Source organism: Muntiacus reevesi, chromosome 4 (genome assembly GCF_963930625.1).
Source record: "Muntiacus reevesi chromosome 4, mMunRee1.1, whole genome shotgun sequence".
In the NCBI taxonomy this organism is placed as follows: Eukaryota; Metazoa; Chordata; class Mammalia; order Artiodactyla; family Cervidae; genus Muntiacus; species Muntiacus reevesi.
The window spans coordinates 30,709,755-30,737,317 of record NC_089252.1 but is presented as its reverse complement, the minus strand read 5'-3'; the positions used below and the strand labels follow the sequence as shown (position 1 = coordinate 30,737,317).

Genomic DNA, 27,563 nt, shown 5'->3' with positions numbered 1-27,563 from the left:
TGAATCTCATAGAGTTTTGGGAGAAGTAGAAAAGTATAGTTTCATTGCTTTGCCAGGCAAAGGGGGATACAGTGGGACCATGCCCTCAGAATCATGTGTCCCAATCTGGGGGGATTTGGTGAAAAGTTTTACAGCCTTGGTTAAAGTGTGGGGTTGCTGATAAGGATCAGGGTGTGTGCAGGCCTGCATTCCTTTAATCTGGTCTCAGGTGGTCTCCTAATGAGCTTCTGTGGTTCTTGAGGTTATGAAACTGTGATTTTCTCTCTGGATTGAAGAATGCTCATCTAGTAGTTAACATCCTCATTTGTTGAGGGTTTTAGTTCTGCAGAAGACCTCAAAGATACTCGTTATACGTATCCCTTGAGGCAGAACCAGGACCCTGCCTGCAAGGCTGTATTATTGTTTCTTGACTGCTCCTCCCTTGTCTCTGCATGGCCTCCCTTCTCTGATTAGCAGCCTGCCCTTTGGAACTCAGGGAAGCTCACAGAGGCTGAAGCCTAACCCCTACAAAGAAGAAATGGGGAACACAAAAAGGTTTCCATGCCCAGGAACCCTCCAGGTCTTGCTCGCTTTCAGTCTCCAACGTCTTCCATTTCCTTCAGTCAACAAGAGAGTAGGGCTTTCCTCACGCTCAGTTGGTAAAGAGTCTGCCTGCAGTGCAGATCTGGGTTTCATTCCTGGGTTGGGAAGATCATCTGGAGAAGGAAATGGCAACCCATTCCAGTGTTGTTGCCTGGAGAATCCCATGGACAGAGGAACCTGGCAGGGTACAGTCCATGGGATCATGAGAGTTGGACATGAGTTACCAACTAAACCACCAACAAGAGACTAAAACCATCACCATGCAGGGACTTTCTAGCAGGCTTACATTTAGGGATGAAGAGAAGTACAAAAACCAAGCTCGTTTTTTCCTGAGACTATTTTGCATTTTCTTTATAGCTTTTTCCTTCTTTTTCACATATTGATTTTTTTTTTGTCTCCTTTTTTAAGTTAAGCTGCCATAAGTTTTCTGTATGCTTCTCAGTTTGTGTATTTAATTCCCTTTGCATTTCTAAAGGAGTAGTTGCTAAAGCTTTCTTATTGTTTAATGATACCAAGTTTTATAGCTCCCACAGCTCTGTCTAGTTGCCTCTGACTCATGTCCCTCAACTTGGTGGAAAGCTTTTGAAAGATCACGCAGAGAACACAACACCGAAAACATTTACCATCCATGGGTATCCAGGAAGGAGCCCACTACGAGGTGAAGGAAACACAGCTCCTCATTCTTCAGGAGGCCTCTGAGGCCTCTCCCCAGGCTGTTCTCCACCCAGCTTCTTGCTATGTTTTCCTGAGCTACTTCTTTATTTCTCCATCATTCATCCAGTTTTGGGAAAATACTAAGGTAAGGGTGCAATAAAGGATTAACTAAGCAGGCCTGGGTTGTCCAAATGCTTCCTATTTCAAAGAAAAGTTTGGCCACTGATCAGATCCTAGGAAACAGCCTCTAAGGTCTTGGAATATCTTAGCTGTTTAAGTGTTTTTGTTTACTTGGGACCTTGGCAGAGCCAGATAGTCTATGTTAACAATGTGATTCATGGTGTGAATCTTGGGTCATGTGGTATCAGTGTGATCTCTGGAAGGGTTGGAGACTGAGTAATGAAGGTCAACCATGTGGATGCTAAATGCCCATATGATCAATCCCCCAGAAAACCCTGGACAGCAAAGTCCAGGTGAGTTTCTCTGGTTAGCAACAGCTTATGCATGTTGCTACTCATCATTGCTAGAATTATGCACTATCCGTATGACTTCACTGGGGGAGGACAACTGGAAGTTTGTGCCTGGTCTCTCCTGGATGCTCCCCTTTGCTGATATTACTCTGTATCCTGTTGCTGAATTAAACTTTAACTGTGAGTACAGCACCTTTACTGCATTCTGTGAGCCCTTCTAGCAAATCATAGAACATGATGGTGGTCCTGGTGAGCCCCAACAACAGAAAGGCAGACCAGTTAATCTTTCTGGTTCTTCCTTGAGATCTCCTCTCCTGGGGTGAGGTATTGAGAATCTGACTAGGGTCGGGGGACTCACTTGTGGCTTACAGTAGTGGGTTAACATTGAAAAAGAATCAGATGGTAAATATTTCAGGCTTTGCATGTCATTTGGTCTCTTGCAACAGGGTGAAAACCTGCATAATATATTTTCTTAATGAAGTTTTATCTACCCTTTGGAACATCCACTCATTAACTACATCATCATCTCTAGCACTGAGGTCACATATCCTACCCACTCTGTGAGGGTATTCTGAGTACCCTTACATCTTTAGTTAGGCCAATTTTGTCCCTTGGTGTCTATCCGTTCACAGGTTTGTATCCATGGTGGTACTGGGTAATGGGTGGCATATATCTTCTGGGTGGCTCAGTTCCAGGATATGAATCTAAAGTATGATATAGCCAGACACGGCACTCAAGTTCAAAAACCCTACATGGGAGCCCCTAATGTAACCAATGAGACACAACCCGTTCCTTCTTGTCTACAAAATGAGTCCTTAGCCGCCATCTAAGAAAGGTAAAAGTTGGACATATGGTTGCTATTACTCTTTGCTGGAGAAAAGCTCTTGGGATCAAAACTATGTTGTCAGTACCCAGCCTGTTATCTCCTTTGGCCTCACTGCTGTAGCTCACACCTGCGGACCTCCCACCGGCCAGCATCTGTATTTCCTTGCTGATGGCTTTTTCTGGTGGCCTGATACTGCTCTGCAAAGGCACCTCAGGCTGGAAATACCAGAGAACTGACGCCACCCTCAAACGCTAGCAATCTTTACCCGGTGATTTCTGGCTCCCTTACAACTATGGGAATAACCCGGAGGAGCACATTCCACACTGGCTTCCAGAGCGTCCCAGGAGAATTAAGATTTCATTAGGCAAAGTGTTACTTCAATGCACCCTTCTTGGCTTGCTTCCTTCTTCCACTCATCTCCTAGTACTCCTGGAATCAGCTCTCAAATAAACTCCTTGTATAGCTCTTTGTCTCAGGATCTGCTTCTGGGATTACATAAACTAAGACACCTGTCTGCTTGTCTGTTGTTCCTTATTTGCCTTAGGCTTCTCTTCTGTTTTGTTGATTCTGAAAACGCACTCATCCTTGATGCAGGTTTAGGTAGCTCTTTCCTGTAAACTTTCAGTAGAGTCTGACCAGTACTGTGGATGGAGACAGACTTGGGTTTTATGGATGGGTCCTGTGACACAGCATTTTTGGGCCCACAGTGAGTGAGGACATAAGGCTTTAGCAGTGTTCCAAGCGAATGCTCTCTCAGACTTACCTTACATTTTTCTTTTAGCTCATTCTTCATGTCTTTCATCTTTAATCACCCCCATTTCTTACCAAAGCCCTTTCCCACTATTTCCTGGGATTTCCCCGCACCCCATAGATAAGATCAAGTCCCAGTAGTTTCTTGTATCTTGCAGTTTTTGACAGACTCAAGTTTCCACTGTGCATCATTTAGGCGGTCTGCTTTCTCCTGGGTGAGAGATGTGAGCTGTCATCCTAGGAGAGAGTGTGTACCTGTGTATGTATGTGGTGTGGGGGTGGGGAGGTGAAGGGGAGATGAGGGTGAGAAATTATGGCTGTAATGCCTTTTTTTCCTAAAGCATCTGGAATCTAGCTGCATTAATGGTGACAGCTAGACAGGGTTCAATCACTAAGGAAGACTCAGAACCAAAATGAAAATGCTTACAAATCCGTGGTTTGTTGCAGGAAGGGGATCTGACACAGCATCAGCACAGAGGAAAGATAAACATCACTGCCCAAGGCTGCTTTATAAACAGGGTCTGGAGAAGTCATGCTGAACTCCAAATGTCCTCTCTTTGTAAGGGCCACACGTGTGTGCTTCTTCCCTAGGACCAACTGACTCGGAGCACCTTGAAACTAGGGAGCCAGAATGGGAGTCTCAGCCAGGGTTTCTTATTCCCTGCTGGTCACACAGGCATATTCTTGCTACATAATCAGCCCAACAGCACAGCTTCCTGAGACATGAAAAGCAGATGCAAATCATCAGTCTCACTGTTACCAATCGACAATGCTTGAAAGCTGGAACAGACTGGCTGGGAACTCCTCAAACTCATGGTTCCAAAGCAACTCCATTAACTAGCACATTTCATGTCTTGATCTGGCTAATTCCAGATCTTCTGGAACTGGAACATCCCCTCACAGCATGGTCTAGCTCCCTGACCTATGAGCAAGCCCTTTTTAGACCTAACGATAGCTCTTGGTTTGACAGTAATTACTTGCCTTAAAGCATGACATAATCACAGAGACAATCAAAATTCACCAAATTGCAAACATCTGTAATAACTAACAAGGGTTTGGTATGAATTTAAACAGATGAACAATCCAATAGTATTAGTACAGACTAGCACAAACCTCCTCATATTTTGAACTAACTTTATAATACTTTTGTCTTGCTGACTTACAGTTATCAGCACTTAATGTATACATCCATTAGGTGAGAGAGATTAAGCCATTTCTCCTCCACAGGAAGAACATCATGAGGGGGTTTTAATATAATCTCATAATATATTAGATCAATCTTGGTAATACCATAAATTGTATTAGCTTCTACAATATTAAATTTATCTATGATTTGTGTATTATACCACACAGTAGTGTCATGGATACACTGTACAATATAAATCAGATATAATTACATATCATTATTTTGTCCATTCCAACAAAATCTAGCTTTTCTCAGAGAGGTGTAGGTTAGAGACCACATGTGTCTCTGTTATTCCAGGACTCCAAACCTCTTGAAAACACAAATTCCTTTTCCCTGTCTGAGAGACAGTGGTTCTTAGTGTTCCACAACTGGGAATAACTCTTCTCCATGGGGAGCCCTCTAGTCCTGTTTAAAGTTTTGTCCAATACCTGTTAGTAATGTTACAGGAAAGGAACGGTTTGCCATCAGTCATGACACTAAAGCTGCTAAAGAGCACTTTGAGAGGTAGCATTCTCCAGTTACAAATTTCCACAGATTGTAGAGCCCACAGGTCTCCCACGCAGTGAGAATCTCTGGTTATTGGGCAGCTCAGACTCCATTTGAGTTACGACAGTGAAGAGTCCAGATGTGCTGATATACAAGCTTGTTTCCGCTGCTGAGTTTAGGCAGATTATCACAGTGTCTGTGCTGTTGAAAAGTCCATTTTCCCAGTGCTATGTTATCATCCAGTTGCCGTCTTTATCTTTCCTCCTGGAGGAAAATGCCTTGGAGGTTCCCCATTTGTTCCAGAAGTCTTTTTTTTTTTTTCCTTCAAAATATCTTTCCTCATTTAAAGTGAATCCCTCTTCATCAATTACTCCTAGATCAGCTCCTAATTCTCCTAAGATTCTCTTTTTTCAAGCAGGCAAAAGCTGTTTGATCCACCAGACCTGCTGTTGACATTTAGAGTATTAGCTTCTCACGATCAGGGCTTCCCTGATGGCTCAGCAGTAAAGAATCTGCCTGCAATGCAGGAGACACAGGGACTTGGGTTCAGTCTTTGGGTCGGGAAGATCTTCTGGAGGAGGAAATGGCAACCCACTCCAGTATTCTTGCTTGAACAATCCCATGGACAGAGGAACCTGGTGAGCTACAGCCCAAAGGGTCACAAAGAATTGGACATGACTGAGTTTTCTTACAATTAGGAATTACATCTGGAACCTGATCACATTGACCCCCTTAGGCTATAAGATACTTCAAGTACTTGTGACTGCTAAAAGAACTTTTGTTTGGATATGACATAGAGCTTCCCACAGCCATCCACATAGACTTTTAGGCTTTTCATTCTCAGGAGGGTGGGCCTACCAAGTTATACTAAATTCTTTTCCTTTCTCCAGTGACCCAAGTGTCTCAATTCTTCCTCTGCCTCTTTATGACTTTTTACCCACGGTGTTGGGCAAGGAACTATTTTCACACACAATGTTTTGACAGATGGAACATTTAGAAGATGAACTTCTACTCCTGTATTCCAGAAGACGGACTTCTATTCTCATATTCCTTAAATCTTCACCATCAAAATTAATGGCCATGCAATTGTTCATCCAGATTATTATTAATCAGTGTGGATATATAATCCCTTTATTTTCTTCCTAACTCAGGTCTTCCGTAATAGCTCTATCCTATGAAATAGGAACCAAAAGGCATAGCCACCTTAGTATTTTTCATATGGTTACCGTCAGACCTTTAACTTGTTTATCCATCATGAAGACACAGACCACTCTCACAAGTGTAAATATGTATGTTCATTGGGTTGGCTATTCTGCTTACTTCTTGATTATTCAAAGAGAAGATTTTGATAAATGAGTCCTTCCCCCAAAGGGCATCTGAGTTAAAACTAAGAGAATAATATTCTCTTGCTCTGTACTTCTCCTAAGGCACCAAAATTTATTAGACTTTGCCTTTTGTAATGCCTATTGATTGGCTAACTTCACCTTAGCAATAATTTCAATTTTATTCCACTTATCATTACTTTAATCCAAATATTTCTCCCTAATGAAGGCCCCTCTGGTTAAGTCACTGGGTTGGTCTATATGGCTGGCACAAGATGTGATAATCCTAAACAATAAGGTCCTACAGTAGAGCATAGCGAACTACATTCAATACCCTGTGATAAACCATAATGGAAAAGAATATGAAAAAGATATAACTTTATATATATATATATCTGTATCTTTTTGTATCTGTATATATATTTGTATCTGTAACTTTTATATATATATATCTGTGTATAACAGTCACATTGCTATAACATAACACTAAATCAACTATATGTGCATGCCAAGCCACTTCAGTCGTGTCCAACTCTTGGAATTCATAATGGTAGCTCTAGTTTTAGGGATTACTGACTACTAAGAAAGAAAATTTTGATGAAGTAGGGAGGACTTGTCGGTAAATTCCTGTAAAAGATAAACCCTTTCTCCTTAATTTCATCACAAAAGTGTAATCATCTGTCTCACAGAAGCCTATTTTAAATTCCCCTCACCTTATGTTGCAAAACACAGTGCTGGAGGTTTGTATATCAGCCCTTTGGTTCTTTGTCATGGCCATCTTCTTAAGTAAGTGTGTTTGTTATCCATGCCAATTTTCTATTAACCTGTGCTTAGTCCTTCAGTCGTGTCTCATTCTTTGAGACCCCATGGACTGTAGCCTGCCGGGTTCCTCTGTCCATGGGATTCTTCAGGCAAGAATACTGGAGTGGGTAGCCAGTCCCTTCTCCAGGGGATCTTCCAGACCCAAGGATCGCACCTGGTCTCCTTCATTGTAGGTGTATTCTTCACCACTGGAGCCACCAGAGAATCCCTCTATTAACCTACGACTTTTGGATTGATAAGTAAAATAAGTCAATGGTATGTGATATTATTTTCCTTATTGTGGCCTGCATGGGCAGTGAATGGAGGACCCTGATATCAAGAGACATAGCTGGAAGGCTAAATTCATTCTAAGTTTCTACCAAGGGTGAGGGAAGACGACTGGGATGGAATGGGAAGAACCAGTTTGCTTCTTCCTTCATCAGTCTCTTTCTTTTGGAAAACTATATATATTTGAAAGACATGTAGGTTCTGAGGCATATATCCTTTTTTATTACCCAGATCCTACTCCAGGTTTTTGAAGTGGTTACCTAGTGAATACATATAAAGTAGAATTGTTCAATAAGGAAGCTCCAGGCTCAGCTTATGGTTACCAAATGAGAAAAATAGTTTTTTTCCCTTCCATTGAAATTATAAGAAAAGAGGAAATGTAGCCAATTCTTTTTTTCCTCACTTTAGTAAATTGAGAAGCACTGCAAATGAAACTAGCAAATTATATTGGGGTAGAATGTATTAATACAAATTTCTTTATAATCTAATCATGCCATATAGAATATATGAAGTATTTTAATGTAAATTTGAACATAGTTTCATTTATAAAATACAAAAATGGGCATAATTAATTTATGATTATAAATGTCAAGACAGTTTTACCCACAGGGTTCACTGACTAGGTAAGGGAATTTTTGAGGTGCTTGTTTCTTTTTAAAAAATTTCTCCTTTATTTATTTAGGTCATGCCATGTGGGATCTTTGTTCCCTGACCAGGGATGGAATCCAAGACCCCTGCATTGGAAGCGTGTAGTCTCAACCACTGGACCACCCAGTCTCAACCGCCAGGGAAGCTCCCAAGGTGCTTTGTTTCCTGCCTGGGGTAGTAGTTCCAGGGGTATGTTCGATTTGTAAAAATTAATCAGTTACACATCTACGATATGTGTATTTTACACAGTTGTGATTTATGTGCTTTTCTTGTATATATCATACTTAAACAAAAAATAATAAGACAAAATGAAACAAAATGCAGCCTTAGCCCTTAGCACCTTACTTCTATTTAGGGTAAACAAGAAAGAAAACTTCCATTTCTGTTGTTCTTCATTCCTCTGTATAGATTCCTGTTTCCATTTGGACCTATTTTCCTCTGCCTGAAGAACTTCCTTTCACATTTCTTGTAGTGCTAGTTTCAACTTTTTTTTAAAAGTTATTTCTACTAGGTACAGAATTCTAAGTTGATTTTTCTTTTCAGCCCTTGAAAGATGTTGACTAGTATCTTCTTGCTTACATTGTTTCTGATGAGAAATCTGCTGCCATCCATGTATTTTTTTATTTTGTATGTAATTTTCCTCCTCTGGCTGCTTTTAAGACTTTTTCTTAAAACGCTGGTTTTTAAGGGTTTGATTTGATGTGCTTTGTGCAGTTTTCACCACGTTTCTTGTGTTTATAGTTTTCTTGGCTTATAGTTTTCATCAAATGATGAAAGATTTTGGCCATGATTTCTGCAATTTTTTCCCTATGTTCCCTCCTCTCTACCTTCCTGCAGGGACTTCTGTGGGTATACATTAAGTCACTTGAAGTTGTTCTATAGTGTAGTAAAGCTCTCTTAAATTAAAAAAAATTCTCTTTTATGTCCATTTTTCATTTTGAGTAGTTTATATTGCTCTGTGTTCATGTTCATGATCCTTTCTTCCACAATTTCTGATCTTTCATTAATCCTTTCTAATGTATTTTTAGTTCATACATTTCAGTTTTCATTTCTAGAAGTTTCATTTGGGTATTTTTAAAATATCTTTTTTATCTATGTGTTTAAGTCACTCAGTCGTGTCGGACTCATTGCGACCCCATGGACTGTATTCCAGCAGACTCCTCTGTCCACGGGGATTCTCCAGGCAAGAATATTGGAGTGGGTTGCTGTGCCCTCCTCCAGGGTACCTTCCCAACCCAAGAATTGAACCGGGGTCTCCTGCATTGCAGATTCTTTCCAGGTGAGCTACCAAGGAAGCCCTTTATATCTGTTATCAGTTTAGTCACTCAGTTGTGTTCGACTCTTTATGACCCCATGGACTGCAGCACAGCAGACTTACCTGTCTATCACCAACTCCTGGAGCTTGCTCAAACTCATGTCCATTGAGTCGGTGGTGTCATCCAACCATCTCATCCTCTGTCATCCCCTGCTCTTCCTGCCTTCAATCTTTCCCAGCATCAGGGTCTTTTCAAATGAGTCAGTTGTTTGCATCAGATGGTCAAAGTGTTGGAGTTTCAGCATCAGTCCTTCTAATGAATATTCAGGGTTGATTTCCTATAGGATGGACTGGTTTGATCTCCTTGCAGTCCAAATGACTCTCAACCGTCTTCTCCAACACCACAGTTCAAAAGCATCAATTCTTTGGCACTTATCTTTCTTTGTAGTCCAACTCTCACATCCAAACATGACTACTGGAAAAACCAGAGCTTTGACTAGATGGACCTTTGTCAATAAAGTAATGTTTCTGCTTTTTAATATGCTGTCTAGATTGGCCATAGCTTTTCTTCCAAGGAACAAGCATCTTTTAATTTCATGGCTGCAGTCACCATCTGCAGTGATTCTGGAGGCCAAGAAAATAAAGTCTGACACTGTTTCCATTGTTTCCCCATCTATTTGCCATGAAGTGATGGGACCAGATGTCACGATCTCAGTTTTCTGAATGTTGAATTTTAAGCCAGCTTTTTCACTCTCCTCTTTCACTTTCATCAAGAGGCTTTTTAGTTCCTCTTCACTATCTGCCATAGGGGTGGTGTCACTTGCATATCTGAGGTGTTGATATTTCTCCTGGCAATCTTGATTCCAGCTTGAGCTTCATCCAGTCTGGCATTTCGCATGATGTACTCTGCATATAAGTTAAATAAGCAAGGTGACAACATATAGCCTTGACGGACTCCTTTCCCAATTTGGAACCAGTCTGTTGTTCCACTTCCAGTTCTAACTGTTGCTTCTTGACCTGCATAAAGATTCCTCTGGAGGCAAATAAGGTGGTCTGGTATTCCCATCTCTTAAGGAATTTTCCACAATTTGTTGTGATCCACAGAGCCAAAAGCTTTGGCATAGTCAATAAAGCAGAAATAGATGTTTTTCTGCAACTCTCTTGCTTTTTCGATGATCCAGCAGATGTTGGCAATTTGACCTCTGGTTCCTCTGCCTTTTCTAAACCCAGCTTGAACATCTGGAAGTTCATGGTTCATGTATTGCTGAAGCCTGGCTTGGAGAATTTTCAGCATTACTTTGCTAGTGTGTGAGATGAGTGTAATTACGTGGTAGTTTGAATATTCTTTGACATTGCGTTTCTTTGGGATTGGAATGAAAACTGACCTTTTATAATTCAGTGGCCGCTGCTGAGTTTGCCAAGTTTGCTGGCATATTGAGTGCAGCACTTTCACAGCATCATCTTTTAAGATTTGAAATAGCTCAACTGGAATTCCATCACCTCCACTAGCTTTGTTCTTAGTGATGTTTCCTAAGGCTCACTTGACTTCACACTCCAGGATGTTTGGCTCTAGGTGAGTGATCACACCATTGTGGTTATCTGGGTCACAAAATCTTTTTTGTACAGTTCTTCTGTGTATTCTTACCACCTCTTCTTAATATCTTCTGCTTCTGTTAGGTCCATACCATTTCTGTTCTTTATTGTACCCATCTTTGCATGAAATGTTCCCTTGATATCTAATTTTCTTGAAGAGATCTCTATGGGGTTTGATTCTAAATGTGATTTCATCCCTCCTACTGTCTGGTTGGGGCTTCTCCTTTGCCCTTGGAAGTGGGATATCTTTTTTGGTGGGATCCAACATTCTCCTGTCGATGGTTGTTCAGAGCTTAGTTGCAATTTTGGAGATTTCAGAGGAGAAGATGAGGGCACATCCTTCTACTCTGCCATCTTGTTTTTTTAAAAATTGTATCTATCTGTTTAAAAATATGGAATACAGCTAGAATAACTGCTTTAATGTCTTTGTATTTGTGTCAGTCATGGGTTTCACTGATTTATTTTTCTCTGCATTATGGATGCTATTTGTCTGCTTCTTGGCATGTTTGATTATTCTTAATTGTATTTCAGATGGTATAAATTTTACCTTGTTGGGGACTGGATATTTTTATGTTCTACAAATACTCTTGAGCTGCTGTTAAGTCACTTGGAACTAGTTTGATCCTTTCAAGTTATGCTTTTAAGATTTGTGAGGCAGGATCCTAGCAGTATTCAGTAAGGGGCTACCTATTTCTGACTACTGAGGCAAGGCCTTTCTGAATATGGAATATTACTCAATGGCTTTTTGAGTAAATTACTCAATTATTCATGAATTGAGATTTCATGTCTAACTGGTGGGAACAATTTTGTAACTGGCTCCCTGGGACTCCTGGGTATTGTTAATCTTTTTGAGTGGTTCTTCTTCCTGTCTGAGAACATTTCCCCACACACTGTGCTGATCAGTATCCTGGTGAATGCTTGAGGAGGGTCCTCTGCAGCTCCCCGGCACAGAATTCTGTCTGGTACTGCCCAACTCAGCTTAACCTCCCTATCTCAGGGAATTTGCTGGGCTTACTCTGGATACCCTTCTCTGCTCTGTGCCCTGGAAGATTTCTCAAGACAATGAGCTGGGGCAACTGCAGGACTTTCCTCACTTTCTCCTCTTCTCTCAGGGATTAATGTTCTTCATTGCCTGATGTCCAGTGCTTCAAAAACTACGGTTTCATATATTTTGTCCATTTTTTTTTTTTCGCTGTTTCAGCTGTGATGGTGAATTCAGCCCCTGATATTATATCTTGGTCTAAAGGGGACATTTAACTGGATTTATATCTTCTCATTTGAGTCCAATTCCTTACCTATAGAGTGTATCAATTATATTTTATATAATATTGCTCTATTAATGGGAAATAGATGAGTTACATCAAAATGTTTAAGATAAGACCTTTCACTGTCTTTGGAAACACTTCTTCAGTGTCAGTTAAGAGGAAACTGTTACCACAAGTTTGCTTTTATCAAGAATCAGGAAGTACTATGAGATCAGCATTAGCCTTTCTTAAAATGTTGTTATGTGTAGGAGACTATATATTTTAGGTGTTCGACTGGAAAAGACACTTGTCAGAATTGTCTTGCTGGCTTAGTTTGCTGTATTAAGTTTGATGTCATGTATACTAATGGCACAAATTCTTCTCATGTGATGCCATTTACTAATGACACAAATTCTTCTGCTAGCAATGACATAAATTCTTTTTCAAAAATTGCTTTAGCATTTTTAATGAGCTTACTAGCTTTTGCTATAATGCTAGGAAATGCTGTGGTCATTTTAGCTTTTGTGGTGGACAAAAATCTTAGACATCGCAGTAATTACTTTTTTCTTAACTTGGCCATTTCGGACTTCTTTGTTGGTAAGTTACATATCTTTATTTAAGATAATCTTTCTCGATTATAATTTATTTCTAAAAACATAAAATAAGCTTTTATTATTTCAAAGGACTGTATAAAATTGGGTACTATTAGAAATAAAAGGTTTAAGGATTGAAAGTCAGGGGAGGCTATATGGCACTGTATGGGAATGATACATATATATATATATATAAATAAGGTTTGCAGGGGAATTTTCCTCTAAAAACAGTTTCTTTTTATGGAATAAAAATAAGTCCAGTATTGCTTTAATCTAAGAGTTATTTTTTTTTCTGGAGCTATTTTCCTTGCATGTTTAGGCTTATAAGCATTCATTTTTAAGTAAGCATAGTTTCTTTAATATCACAGTGTTGGAGCTATAGGAAATGATGCATATACTGGTAATTGGCACATCAGAAAATAGGATGTTCAGGTCAAATAGTATAGCTGATATTATTTTATGATATGCTATATCATAGCATGTTGTAAAGTACACCGAACACTGACCTACTTTGCATATGATATGGTATCATAGTGTCAAATAACTGTAAGATCATAGAAATCAAAGTAATCTTTCCTTGAAAATGTGTACTTCATAATTTCTTACTGCCTGATGATCATTTTTCACAATCCTTACAATAATGAGTGTATAGTTAAAGTCACTCAGTTGTGTCCGACTTTTCATGACCCCATGGACTATACAGTCCATGGAATTCTCCAGTTCAGAATACTGGAGTGGGTAGCCTTTCCCTTTTCCAGGGGATCTTTCCAACTCAGGGATTGAACCCAGGCCTCCCACATTGCAGGTGAATTCTTAACAAGCTGAGCCACCAAGGAAGCGCATACCCTTGCAATAATAAGTAAATATGCAGAAGTGTCTACTGCTGATATTGTCTTATAGGACCTCCTAGTTAATTTGTTATTGTGTATAGCTACATAATTATGTTGTGTTATGTTAAAATGAAGCAAAACTAACACAACACTTAAGTTTAGTGCCTGGAACATAGTGATTGCTCAACTTGTGTTAGTCTTTTCACTCTTGATTTCTCTGCAGACAAATGTCAACTCAAACCAAGTTCACAAATGCTAGTAGAGTGCCTACCATGTATAAGTACTGTTAAGTACCAAGTGCAATTAGATGGTGAGGAGAGATAGACAGGACTAGGTTAATCTGTTTCTTTAATAAGCTTTCAAATAGTAGAGTAGATAAGAGAAGTTCAGAAACGACTAACAGGACAATTTGATATGAGAACCTACAAAGACCTACCAAGTGTTATAGGCACTCAGAGGTGGGGCAGTGGTGGGGTGCGGGGATGGGGCGGGAAGGGGAACACATTTTGTTAGGGGATAGTGGCCTCCAAAATGAACTTTAGGGGATGGGAAGAATTTCCATAGGCAGAGATGGAGAGGGCAGAGAATTCCAAGAATCAACAGAGATACGCAGATAGAAAATCATTGCATGTACCTTCCGAAGTTTGAGCTCCAGGCTGGCTTGTGTGCAAATGGGCTGTATGAGAACAGCAAAGGGTGAAGATGGAATAGTTGGAATCTATACAATGAAGGCCCAGTGTGAGTCTGGATTAGAGCTTATTCAGAAGGCAATGAGACATTTAACTGAGTGCCTGGGTTGAAGCTTCACATTAGAAGCATCAGAAGAGATGTAGGAGGTGGGAGAAGCTGGAGCAGGTGGTGGCTTGGTTTCTGAGAATCCTGCAGTGACCTTGGCAGAAATCAGCAGTGAGGCTCTGAGCAAGGGTCAGTTCAGTCACTTCAGTTCAGTCAGTTCAGTCTCTCAGTCGTGTCCGACTCTTTGCGACCCCATGAACCTCAGGACACCAGGCCTCCCTGTCCATCACCAACTCCCGGAGTCCACCCAAACCCATGTCCATCGAGTCGGTGATGCCATCCAACCATCTCATCCTCTGTTGTCCCCTTCTCCTGCCCTCAATCTTTCCCAGCATCAGGGTCTTTTCCAATGAGTCAGCTCTTTGCATCAGGTGGCCAAAGTATTGGAGTTTCAGCTTCAACATCAGTCCTTCCAATGAACACCCAGAACTGATCTCCTTTAGGATGGACTGGTTGGATCTCCTTGTAGTCCAAGAGACTCTCAAGAGTCTTCTCCAACACCACAGTTCAAAAGCATCAATTCCTCGGCACTCAGCTTTCTTTATAGTCCAACTCTCACATACATACATGACCACTGGAAAAACCATAGCCTTGACTAGACGGATCTTTGTTGACAAAGTGATGTCTCTGCTTTTTAATATGCTGTCTAGGTTGGTTATAACTTTCCTTCCAAGGAGTAAGCATCTTTTAATTTCATGCCTGCAATCACCATCTGCAGTGATTGTGGAGCCCAGAAAAATAAAGTCAGTCCGTTCCCCCTGTTTCCCCATCTATTTGCCATGAAGTGATGGGACCGATGCCATGATCTTAGGTTTCTGAATGTTGAGCTTTAAGCCAACTTTTTCACTCTCCTCTGTCACTTTCATCAAGAGGCCCTTTAGTTCTTCTTCACTTTCTGCCATAAGGGTGGTGTCATCTGCACACCTGAGGTTATTGATATTTGTCCCGGCAATCTTGATTCCAGCTTGTGCTTTTTCCAGCCCAGCGTTCCTCGTGATGTACTCTGCATGTGAGTTAAATAAGCAGGGTGACAATATAAAGCCTTGACATACACCTTTTCCTATTTGGAACCAGTCTGTTGTTCCACGTCCAGTTCTAACTGTTGCTTCCTGACCTGCATACAGGTTTCTCAAGAGACAGGTCAGGTGGTCTGGTATTCCCATCTCTTGAGGAATTTTCCACAGTTTATTGTGATCCACATAGTCAAAGGCTTTGGCATAGTCAGTGAAGCAGAAATAGATGTTTTTCTGCAACTCTCTTGCTTTTTTGATGATCCAGCAGATGTGGGCAATTTGATCTCTGGTTCCTCTGCCTTTTCTAAAACCAGCTTGAACATCTGGAAGTTCATGGTTCATGTATTGCTGAAGCCTGGCTTGGAGAATTTTCAGCATTACTTTGCTAGTGTGTGAGACGAGTGCAATTGTGAGGTAGTTTGAGTATTCTTTGGCATTGCCTTTCTTTGGGATTGGAATGAAAACTGACCTTTTCCAGTCCTGTGGTCACTGCTGAGTATTCCAAATTTGCTGACATATTGAGTGCATCACTTTCACAGAATCATCTTTCAGGATTTGAAATAGCTCTACTGGAGTTCCATCACTTCCACTAGCTTTGTTTGTAGTGATGCTTAGTCATGTCCAACTCTTTGCGACCCCATGAACTGCAGCACGCCAGACTTTTCTGTCCATCACCAACTCCTGGAGCTTGTTCAAACAAATATACATCGAGTCAGTGATACCATCCAACCATCTCATCCTCTGTTGTTCCCTTCTCCTCCTGCCTTCAGTCTTTCCCAGCATCAGGGTCTTTTCCAAGGAGTCAGTTCTTCACATCAGGTGGCCAAAGTATTGGAGTTTCAGCATCAGTCCTTCCAATGAATATTCAGGGTTGATTTCCTTTAGGATTGACTCGTTTGATCTCCTTGCAGTCCAAGAGACTCAGAAGAGCTTTCTCCAACATCACAGTTCAAAAGCATCAATTCTTCGGTGCTCAGTTTTCTTTATAGTCCAACTCTCACATCCATACATGACTACTAGAAAAACCATAGCCTTGACTAGACAGAAAGTTGTCGGCAAAGTAATGTCTCTGCTTTTTATTTAAAGCAGAGACATTACTTTGCCGACGAGGGTAAGAGTGGAAATAAGTTCAGGAGGCAAAGATGCAGTGGGGGTGGGATTGTCAGGCAGGAGAAAGACGTATTAAAGACTGAATTCTGGGGACAAGAGAAGTATGACATTCCTCAGAGAAATAGGGAGCATTTGGGAAAGCAGTTTAGGCTTCTGATATTGCAATGATAAAAGTTTTGGAGGAAATCTCTAGTGGGAAAGATTGACTTAGGAATCCAGGTATAGAAATGACAGGATCACAGAAAAAAGTGGAGAACTAATATAGAAGCATTAAAAACATGCAGCAATCTCGGTTTTCTTCTCAGTTCTGCCCCTCCAGGTAACCAACACTAACAACTTGATACAGATCCTTCCACATCACTCTCTCTGCTCACGTGTGCATGGGTGTATATGCTCAGTTGCTCAGTCACATCCGACTCTTAGTGACCCCATGGACTGTAGCCTGATAGACTCCTCTATTCCATGGGATTTTTCCAGGCAAGAATACTGGAGTGGGTTTCCATTTTCTTCTCCAGGGGTTCTTCCTGACCCAGGGATTGAACCCAAGTCTCCTGCATTGACAGGCGGGTTCTTCACTGCTGAGCCACCAGGGAAGCCCTTTATGGTCACATAAACAGGTAATATGCAGATAAATACACGAGTATATTTATGTGAACAGAGAATATTCTATTATAAATAGATATATCCCTCTTCTTCTTCACAGAGCTGTACAACTTTTAGATGATACTCAACATTTAAAATTGATGATGTATTTTGACTATTCCAAAGGAAGTGAGGACTTGTATACCTCATGGTCAGAAGGGATGGGGTAAAAATATATCCAAGGGAGAGAGACTGAGGCCTGAAGCTTTTGAATGAAGATGGTTCTAGATGAGAACAGAGTGTCTCTGTATAAGGCCCAAGGTCAGCGTCATGGGAGGCCCACCATCGTGGTCTTGAGAAAGACCATCTGTGGTTCCTCTTTGAGAAATGTCCCTGCAGATGTGATGACTCAGCAGTCCTGGTGGTCCTCCTCTACCGTCAGGTGGATGGAAAAAGAAATGGCTTTGCTCCTGATGAGAGCAGCTGGACACAGGCCAGAATCTCCCTTAATCAGCCAGTCTCATCCTTCACATTTTCCCTGCCGCCTGCCAGCTTCATCCAGAGGTCCACTCATCTAATGCAATATTCACCACAACCGCACAGGGCTTGGCAGAGTCTTTGAGAGCATTTTGTAACAAGATTTGAGTTCTGGGTCAATGCTGTTCTTTCTCCTTTGCCATGCTTGGAAGTGTGTCTTTTTAGCTCTGAGCCTGTAGGACCTCATGGCGGTGGTGGTGGGCCAAGATGGGCCTTGTGAGAGATTTTCTGTAGCTATAAGACAGCAATTCTTAATATTTAGGGTCATGAGATGCAGAGCTCCACATCCATGTGGTGATGCCACTGTTAGAGCATCGTGTGCTCGGTATGGTGGGCTTTCTGGCTGAATGTCCTCTTGTCACAGGGTTCTGAACTGGCCTCCTATAGAAGCAATTTCTTAAAATTTGTGGCACCTGCGCAACTTCTTAGGCTGAATTTAGTTGAAAAGGAAAGATTTATTGAGGAAAAATTCCAGTATCAGGTGCATTAACATATCTCATCTATATATTATTCCAGAAAAATATTATTTATATCTATACTGATACCTATAAAATTGGTATCACATGACCAATGCTTCCATTTGTGGGTAGCTTTTTCATATCTACATTTGTCTGGGTATGTATGACCTACATAAGCACATGATGGATGATCCAGACAAGATCTTCAAGGGCAAAAGTTTGCTGTTGGTGACATGGTCTGAAACACGTTTTCAGGATGGCAAAGTGTATCTTTAGTACAAGTATAACTCAGAAGTATTGTGGGTTCAGTTCCAGACTGCTGCAATAAAGCAAAAATCAAAATAAGAGTCACATGAATTTTTTGGTTTCTGAGTGCATGTAAAAGGTATAGTTGCAGTCTACTAAGTGTGCAGTAACATTATGTCTAAAAAAACAATGTACACACCTTAATTTAAAAATATTCTATGGTAAAAAATGCTAACCATTTTCCGAGCCTTAACGGAGTCATAATCTTTTTGCTCACGGGAAGGTCTTGCCTTGATATTGATGGATGCTGACTGATCAGGGTGGTGGATGCTGAAAGCTGGGGTGCCTGTGGCAATTTCCTAAAATGAGACAACACTGAAATTTGCCACATTTGTTGGCTCTTCCTTTCACTTGAATACTTACAGGTTATTCTAGAGTTACTAATCAGCTTAACTGCAATATTGTTGTCTCATGGAATAGGGAAACCTGAGGAGACAGGGAAACAGCAGGCTGGTGGAGCAGTCAGAACACACACAACATTTATGAAGTTCACTGAATTATTTGGGCAAAGTTCGTGGAGCTCCAAAACAATTAAAACAGTAACATCAAAGATCACCACAACAAATATAATAATAAAAAAATAAAAATATTGTGAGGAGTAGCAAATGTGACACAGAGATGCAAAGGGAGCAAAGGCTATTGGAAGAAATACCGCTGACAGACTTTGCTCGATGCAGGGTTGCCGTGAACTTTCCATTTGTAATAAATGCAGTATCCGTGAAGTTCAATCAAGCGAAGCACAACAGAGTGAAGTATGCTGGTACCTTGAGGCCTCAGATCCAGACTCTTCTCTTTCCTTCTGTGTCAGTTGACTCGGGTTGCCCCAACAGAATAACCACAGTCTGAGTGACTTTACAGCAGTTTACTTTCTCAGAGCTCTGGAGGCTAGGACATCCCAGGTGCCAGCTGATTTGGTGTCTGGTGAGGGCTCTCCTCCTGGCCTGTAGATGGCCGCCATCTTGCTTCATCCTCTGGCCTTGAGAGACAGCAAGCGAGCTTCCTGGTGTTTCTTCTTCTGAGGACACAGCCTGTTGGATTAGGGCTCTACCCGTACAACCTAATTTACCTTTAATTACCTCCTTATAGGCCCTATCACTCTGGGGATTCTGGCTTCAATGTGTGAATTTTGGGGGAGGGAGACACAAACATTCAATCCATAATACCTTCAATACAATCACTGTTATCCACACATTGCTCTGTTGGTCCAAAGAATTCACTAGGGTTTTTAGCTTCCCTGCTACCTTTTGACAATCATTTTCTCATGGAAGATGCAGTTTTTTTTTTAAGTTTATTTTAATTGGAGGATAATTGCTTTACAATATTGTGTTGGAGACCCAGGTTCGATCCCTGGGTTGGGAAGATCCTCTGGAGAAGGAAATGGCAATCCATTCCAGTACTCTTGCCTGGAAAATCCCACAGACGGAGGAGTGTGGTAGGCTACAGTCCATGGGGTCGCAAAGAGTCGGACATGACTGACTTCACTTTCACTTTTCTGCCATATATTAGTATGAATAGTTATACGTATGTCCCCTCCTCTCGAATCTCCCTCCCACTTCCCACAAGATGCAGCTTCTTAACTGGGTTCAGAAAGAAGGGGCTATTCAGTATTGACAGCAATTTTTAATGAAACTAGACTTCCCCATTTTCATCTATTCATTCATCTGATACTGATTTATTTTGAACCAGGCACCTTTTTACGTGCTGGGGATATATCAGGGAAAATACAGTAAAAAAAAAAAAAAGAAACAAACAAAAAAAAATCCCTGCCCTCATGGTGCTTGTATTTTTTCTGGGAACATGGGTGGGGAGACAGACAATAAACAATATAAATAAATAAATAAATAAATAAAAGTACATAACATTTTAGAGGATGATCATCTGCTACTGAGAAAAACATAGCGGGGAAGAAGCATGTTAGAGGCAGAGGTTACAATGCAAACTTCAGGGTCAGCGCTCACTGAGGAAGATTCACTTGAGTAAACAGAAGGAGCGCTCTTTGAGGGAGGAGTGCTGCACGCCGGGACACCCTGCAAGGATCTGGGACTGTGGGTGTGGGTGTGGGTGTGGGTGTGGTGTATTTGAGGTCAGATAGGGTGAAGAGATATCACTCTGCCAACAAAGGTCCATACAGTCAAAGCTATGTTTTTTCCAGTAGTCATGTATGGATGTGAGAGTCGGACCATGAACTGAGTGCCGAAGAATTGATGCTTTTGAATTGTGGTGTTGGGAAGACTTTTGAGAGTCTCTGGGACCTAAAGAAGATCAAACCAGTCAGTACTAAAGAAAATCAACCCTGAATATTCACTGGAAGGGCTGATGCTGAAGCTGAAGCTCCAATACTTTGGCCACCTGATGTGAAGAGCCAGCTCTTTGGAAAAGACCCTGATGCTGGGAAAGACGGAAGGCAAAAGGAGAAGGGGGCAGCAGAGGATGAGACAGCTGGATAGCATCACTGACTCAATGGACATGAATATAAGCAAACTCTGGGAGATAGTGGAGGACACAGGAGCCTGGCTTGCTGCAGTTCATTGGGTTGCAAAGAGTCAGACATGACTTAGTGACTGAACAACAAGGGTGAAGAGGAGTGAGCCAGGAGTGGAGGGAGTAGCAGAGGGCTTTTTCTCTCGCACTGTCTCTACCTTACAGAGCTTCTATGACAGTTAGAGGAGATGATATATGTAAAGCACACAGGACAGTGTCTGGCATATGGTAACTGTACAATACCCATTAGCTGTTATTAATTTATTTGAGTTAAATGTGTGAGCCATTAGTCAACTCTAGATGTTGTGAAAAATACAAAGATCGACTTGCAACATGGTCCCAATCTTAACACGTGACAGTGTTATAAAGTAGGATGTGTCTGTACACGAGAGAGGGAGAGATGACTGCGGCGCCAGGAAAGGGCAGGTGACAAAGGGTCACTTCTACCCAGGAAGTTCCAGTGAAGGTGACAAGAAAGATATCATTTTTTTACACTATGTGAAGAATGAGAACGAGTTAAATAGACTTCTCTGTAAAGGAGAGATATTCTAGGAAGAAGAAAGTTCTTGGCAAAAGCAGAGATGTGGCAATATGAGATGTGTTTAGGGGAAGGGTGACACATCCTGTCTGGGTCGGATCATGAATGCAAAAGATGATGTGTGCTGTAGATGGCTGGAAATACATGTTGGGACCTGAACTGAATTTGGAAAGTAATAAGGAGTCATTGAAGGTATGATGTTTGTGACAGCTATTTTTAAAATGGTATTTAAAGAAAGTGTAGGAGATCAGTACTGAATTTGTTGATGAAATACCATGAATTTCTAAATTATAATCAAGCAGTTTTTGGTCAGTTCAGATAGTTCATTGTGTCGTGTTTGCCTCTCTTCGTATTCATTGATATGTGCTATATTTTTTAACCTTCATTTTTCCCCCCATGCAGGTGTGATCTCCATTCCTTTGTTCATCCCTCACAAGCTCTTCAACTGGCAGTTTGAAAATAAGATTTGTGTCTTTTGGCTCACTACTGACTACCTTTTGTGTACAGCATCTGTGTATAACATTGTACTCATCAGCTTTGATCGATACCAGTCAGTCTCGAATGCTGTAAGTCAAAACATTAATTTATCCTCCTTAGAAGATTATATACTTGTAAATTTTATAAATTTTGGGTCCCTGAGCAAAAATTTTTGTTTGTTTGTTTAATTGGCCAACCTTAGAGAAGCCTGATTACCCTTTTGTTGGCACTAAGTTCTCATTGGCTGTTAGTGAACACTTCCTGTGTGTTTGGTTAAGTCACTCCCCTGCATCCAGTGAAGATGGGAAAATGTCCAACAGAATCCAAGTTAAGTTGTGAGAAGTGGTAAACTGAGTCTGTAGTAGGTTGGATATGCATGAGTCTCACAGTAGGTTTATTTGTTCAACATCTTAGAAAACTTGAGACCTGAATGCTTTCTTTAGGATTGAACTTGGTGGGCAGGTAGAAAGACTCCCAGACTTCTCAATGTCATGAAAAAATTAATTTTGAATAACCAGAGGAAAAAACAGCGTACAGGGAAGCCACAGGTTATAACAGTGGAACTAACCAGTGCCAGTTTAGGACCCATGCCAAGCAAGTCTGAACTAACCAAGATCTGGAATCGTCTCATCAATTAGTTCACGACAGTTCTTAAGCAAGGTAAATTTATCTGCAACAAAGGAGAGAATAAGATTGATGTTAGTAAGGCTGGGGGATGGGTGGAGGCCACAGAAATAATGGGACAGTGATCTGAGGCATCTGAGACCTTGATGGGAAACTTCCTTCACTCCTGAGTCCCAGGGGCCTAAATGTGTGGGGAATGATTGTGTGACAGGGATTTTGTTAAGGACTGGGATACAGAACTGAATCTTCAGGCTATTTTTTTTTTTTTTTGAGGAATATAACAGTCTTATGTGGAAATGGATCCACAAACAGAGGGACCAAGTGTGGTGCTGGAGGCATTGAGGACAGGGGCAGCTCTGTCCTGAGAGAGCTGTGCATCTTGGAGGCAGACAGGACTGGAAGGGTGCACTGGATAAGGATAGGATGAAACGCCATTACAGAGAGATTCCAAAGTGCTGAGACTCAGACTGTAAGGCAGAAGTTAGTTTTTCTCTCATAGAACAGTTCAGGAAGATTAGAAGGCTCTGCTCCAGGAACTCACCCAAGGACCCATGCTCTGTACCCTCTAGAGCAGGCACTTATGGCCTCTGTTTCAATTGCTCGAATAAAACTTCATCATCTAAATAGTTGATGGGCCACACATGCTCCATAGACAGTGGTTTGCTGACCACTGTCCTAAGTCATTAACCTCCTCGGCATGCTCAAAGTCAAGTTGTTGTCACTTCAGGTTTCAGAAAAGAAGGGCAGAAGGCAGAAGTCCAGGGCACAGGATTTTCTTTTAACCAAGTAGTCCAGAATCACAAAATCATTTCCACTCACCTTTCACTGGTGAAATGTAGTCACATGGTCTTACCTTATTGTAAGGGAAGCCGGGAAATGTATTCTCTAGCTGAGCTGCCGTATGGCAAGGAAGAAGTAGAGAATGGGATGTGGTGGGACAGCCAGACACTTGACTTTGAGTACTTCACTGGCACCAGAGTCCACAGCAGTTTGTACTGGACGAACTTTGGAGAGAGCACAGATCAGTTTGGATGAGCAATCCAGAAGCCTATAATCTCACATTTTTCAAACTGCAGGTAGTAACTCATTATTGAGTCATGAAGTCAGTTTAGTGGCCTGTTACGTCACTTTTTCTTAGAATGAAAAAACATGAAAAGAAGTAGAACAGAACTTACAAATTAGAGTAAATCAGAGTACCCTGTGTATAATAAAGGTAAGAACTGTTTTATGAATACTTCTGTCAGTATCCTTGATTAGAGTTTAAAATGCATTTCTTAATTTAGGTTACGGTCAAATGTTTGAAAAGCAGTGCTCTAGTTAATTATCTTCCCCATTTGTACTTTAAACATTCCCTTTCCTTCTGGGTTTTCTTTTTAATCTCAAGTGAGTGTTCCTAGTTAGTGTTCACTGGGACATTTCTTCACTGCAGGCTCAAGCTCTTGAGTGAACCTCAGGTTTGTGTAAAGAAAAAGGACAGCTTTCCCAGTTAGAAAAAAGGCTTAGATGTTACAGAGGGCTGAGGAGTGATGACCAGAGAGAAAAATGGATGGGTTTATTTCTTGGTCTTGCCCTGAGAAATTCCCCGACAATGCGGGCTGTAAACTTGGTGAGGGCCAGGTCAGCTGGCTCCGGGTCCCCAGCACACAGCAGAGTCAAGTGTAACAGGTGCTAAACGCAGCAGTGTGTGAACGCTCATGGGGGTGTGCGGGCAGCACTAGCACCTCTGTTGGCTGAGTTCCAACACAACTGAAGGAAGCCAGAAGGAAGCCTTCAAAGACCACAGGAGCTCGTAGGAAGTGATCATGGGGAACAGAGCCCTTGCTGTAGCTAAAAGTCAAGAAGACAGTGTAACAGGTCAGGGTGACAGGTGGGGCTTGAGAAATGGAAATCTGACAATAACTGGGGAAAGGAAGGCTCGATGCAAATGGCCATGCCTGACAAGCACTTAGAATGGCCCTGCAATCCCATCTCATTATTAACACCAGCATGTTCCAGGGGCTGTTCTGTCTCACAAAAGAAACCTAACTGACAGAATGTTTGGATGTCTTATGGAAGTGGGGAAGGAAGCAGGGTAAGAGGAGACATCCTGAATAATGGACATATTCTATAGAAGGTGAGAAGTGGGCCATGGATGAATTTCAGGGAGGCATGGGCCTGGATTCAAGCAATTTTGAACTGACATCTGTTTAAAATGCTACTCAGAGGTGAAGGAAGAGATTGGCATCATCATCTCAATTCCCTTGGATGTCTGTTATCCCATTTGACCTTAAACATAACAGAAAAGAGATCACTTTCCAGTGTATTGTACCATGTCATTACAAAGGCTGAACAAAGCAATTAAAAAACTAAATGCAGTTTTATGACCATCTGGGTATTGTTACTATCTTCATAATCATTAGACTTAAGTGCAAGTATTAATTAGTGGTATGAGAAGCAGAAGGCAAAAAGATGTACTATACATGGAAGCTTGTGGTTAGCACCATATACATTTTAGGTTCACCTCAGAAATACCAGTAATTTGGAAAAAGGGTAAAGAAAAAAAAGAGAAAAAAACCCACTGCCCTGATTTTTTTTTATAAAAGTAACTTAAAAATTTTAAACAAGCCTCCTTTTACCTCTAGCCCGTTGGTGAGCTAAAAGGGGTTTGGAGAGATTGCTCCAAGTCCCCTTAGAAAAGTCTTGGTTCACATGGTTACCCCTAATACAGGTAGTTGGCATCTTACATTTCTTATAGAAGATATTCTTCAAGATTTTAGAATCTATCAAGGTCCTGGGATCTGAGAGCAATCCTCCCCCACAGAATCTCATTTTTCCTTATAGAAGCTTGTCCCTGTGCTCAAGTGGGCTTAGAATATTCTTCACTCCTAAAAAAGACCGTGGCACGCACCATAGCCACATCTCCCTAAGTGGCTGGCCACCATTGCTTCAGTACTGTTTTTGCTGCGTGGATAACATTTGTAGAAAGAAATGTTAGGTTCTGCTCAGTAATACTGTAGTCTCTCCCTCCAGCTGATTTAACTCTCTTTTTGTGCATCATCTTGTGGGGGGAATGTAAGAGCTCTTTCCTTTTTGATCCCACCTTGAGGGCTCAGCATGAACTGTAGAATAGATTCTGTCTTTCAAACATTTTTTACTGTGACTTCAGCGATAAATGCATTTTACACTGTGATTCGGTATGCACATTTCTTTCTATGTATATCTATAAATGTTTTCCCAAAGCAAAAGTTTCATCAAACAATACATATCCTTATGATGTGTGATGCATTCTGACATTGATTATTCCAATTTGTTAAAAATGCTGCTCACGACCCAGCTGGCAGGTTAAAAACGCTGTGAACATGTTCCCTCAATTTCAGTTAACAGTTCAGATTAGTGTCTGTGGACTAGGAAAAATTGTGTTCTTCTTTTAGATATTAACCTTGACATTTTCCATAGTGTCAGACGTTTAACCTTAAACTGTTAAGAAAGTCTACATCTCGGCCCAGGGTTCACCAAAATCAAGCCCTCTGCCCCGGCCCAATCACATTACCCAGATTCAGTGACCAGTTGCTCTGTGCACATCATGGAAACTCCTGAGGGCTGACGGTAAGCTTTGTGCAATCAACATGTGCTCATTGTAGTAAAAATAATTTATTTGGTTTCTTTTAGGTATCTTACAGAGCTCAACATACTGGGACCTTGAAGACTGTGGCTCTGATGGTGGCCGTCTGGGTGGTGGCCTTCTTAGTGCATGGGCCAATACTAGTTTCAGAGGTTAGGAAGGAATTGCAGGGGGATTGCGAACCTAAATTCCTTACACAATCGCATATCCTTGCCCTCACGTTAATCTTCGAATTCCTGATCCCAGTCTTGCTAGTGGCTTATTTCAACATGTATATTTACTGGAGCCTATGGAAACGCGGTCATCTCAGTAGGGGGCATTCTGGATTCATTTCTGTCCCTTCCAGTAGCAGCGGACGCTCATTCGGGAATGGACTGTTTTCGAGGCCATCTCTTTCCAACCTGGAGCAATCAGCAGCATCCCTTCGTTCTGAGAAATCAGGAAGAAAGAGCAGCCTCTTGTCTTCCATAAGAGCCCAGATGAATAGTTTAACTGCTTCCAAAACGAGCTCTCTCTCTCATTCAGATTCCCTAACTCTTCACCAAAGGGAACACCTTGAGCTGCGCAGAGGCAAGAAACTAGCCAAGTCACTGGCCATTCTCTTGGGTGTTTTTGCTATTTGCTGGGCTCCCTACTCTCTGTTCACAATTATTCGTTCATGTCATGGCACACACTCAGATCTCGAAAACGCTGTGTATGACTTCACATTTTGGCTTCAGTGGTTCAATTCCTTTGTCAATCCTTTTTTGTATCCCCTGTGTCACAAGCGTTTTCAGAAGGCCTTTTTGAAATTATTTCGTGTGAAAAAGCAGTCCATACCATCACACAACCGGTCAACATCTTCTTAAAGATAATCATTTTGCTTATGTAAATTTCAGTCTTGCTCTCACTTAAATGAGTCTGACTTTCACCTTGCCCTTTCCACTCAAGTCCATAAAACTGTAACACTTGAAAACTTAAACAACCAAATAAAAAACCCCTGGAACCTAGAAGTCAGTGGAAAATTACTCTGGTGAATAACAACAGCATCATTAGAAACTGACAATATTTTTGTAAACTCAGAGCCACCACAAAAGCACTATATTTTTCTTAGTCATCACCTCTTCTTTGTCTTTTAGATCTTAAGATAATTTTGATTGTGAAATTCAAAAATTTTGGTTTTCTTTCTATATGTTCAGTGTTGCTACAGTCTTAAGTGAATTTCCATTTTTATTTTACAGTGACGAAAACTCATCACGTTTTATGATCATTCCCTAAAGCATACAGTAGGAAAAAGAGCTCTTTAGCCCTTTTTCCTGGGGGTGGGTAACTCTGTTATGGTCACTGGGCAGGTGAATTAGGGTTTGAGTCGGCAGAACAGGAGGTGAGGGTTCTCAGATGAAAGAGCAGAGGGCATGTGTACTTCCAGACTCTACATTCCTGATCCGAGAAAAGCAGGCAGTGTGGGATGATGGGGGAAAGAGGAGGTCACTGCAGCTCTTGAAGGTTCTCAATGAAGTTATCTTGGAGTCCC

General features: G+C 41.3%; 1 protein-coding gene across 1 annotated transcript; it reads left to right on the top strand.

Moving 5' to 3' along the window:
* Positions 1 to 12,446: 12,446 nt before the first annotated feature.
* Positions 12,447 to 26,955, top strand: HRH4 (histamine receptor H4). The gene is made up of 3 exons (XM_065932427.1): positions 12,447 to 12,702; positions 21,751 to 21,914; positions 26,098 to 26,955. Exons 1-3 carry the CDS (start codon positions 12,462 to 12,464, stop codon positions 26,896 to 26,898), a joined length of 1,206 nt encoding a protein of 401 aa, XP_065788499.1. The 5' UTR covers positions 12,447 to 12,461; the 3' UTR covers positions 26,899 to 26,955.
* Positions 26,956 to 27,563: the final 608 nt, after the last annotated feature.

What these genes read in the sequence shown, in the direction of transcription:
- HRH4 (XM_065932427.1), top strand. Translation starts at nt 12,462, where the DNA reads ATGTATACTAATGGCACAAATTCTTCTCATGTGATGCCATTTACTAAT. An exon ending in CATTTCGGACTTCTTTGTTG is followed by an intron (nt 12,703 to 21,750) that starts GTAAGTTACATA and finishes CCCCCCATGCAG; the next exon opens with GTGTGATCTCCATTCCTTTG. An exon ending in ACCAGTCAGTCTCGAATGCT is followed by an intron (nt 21,915 to 26,097) that starts GTAAGTCAAAAC and finishes GGTTTCTTTTAG; the next exon opens with GTATCTTACAGAGCTCAACA.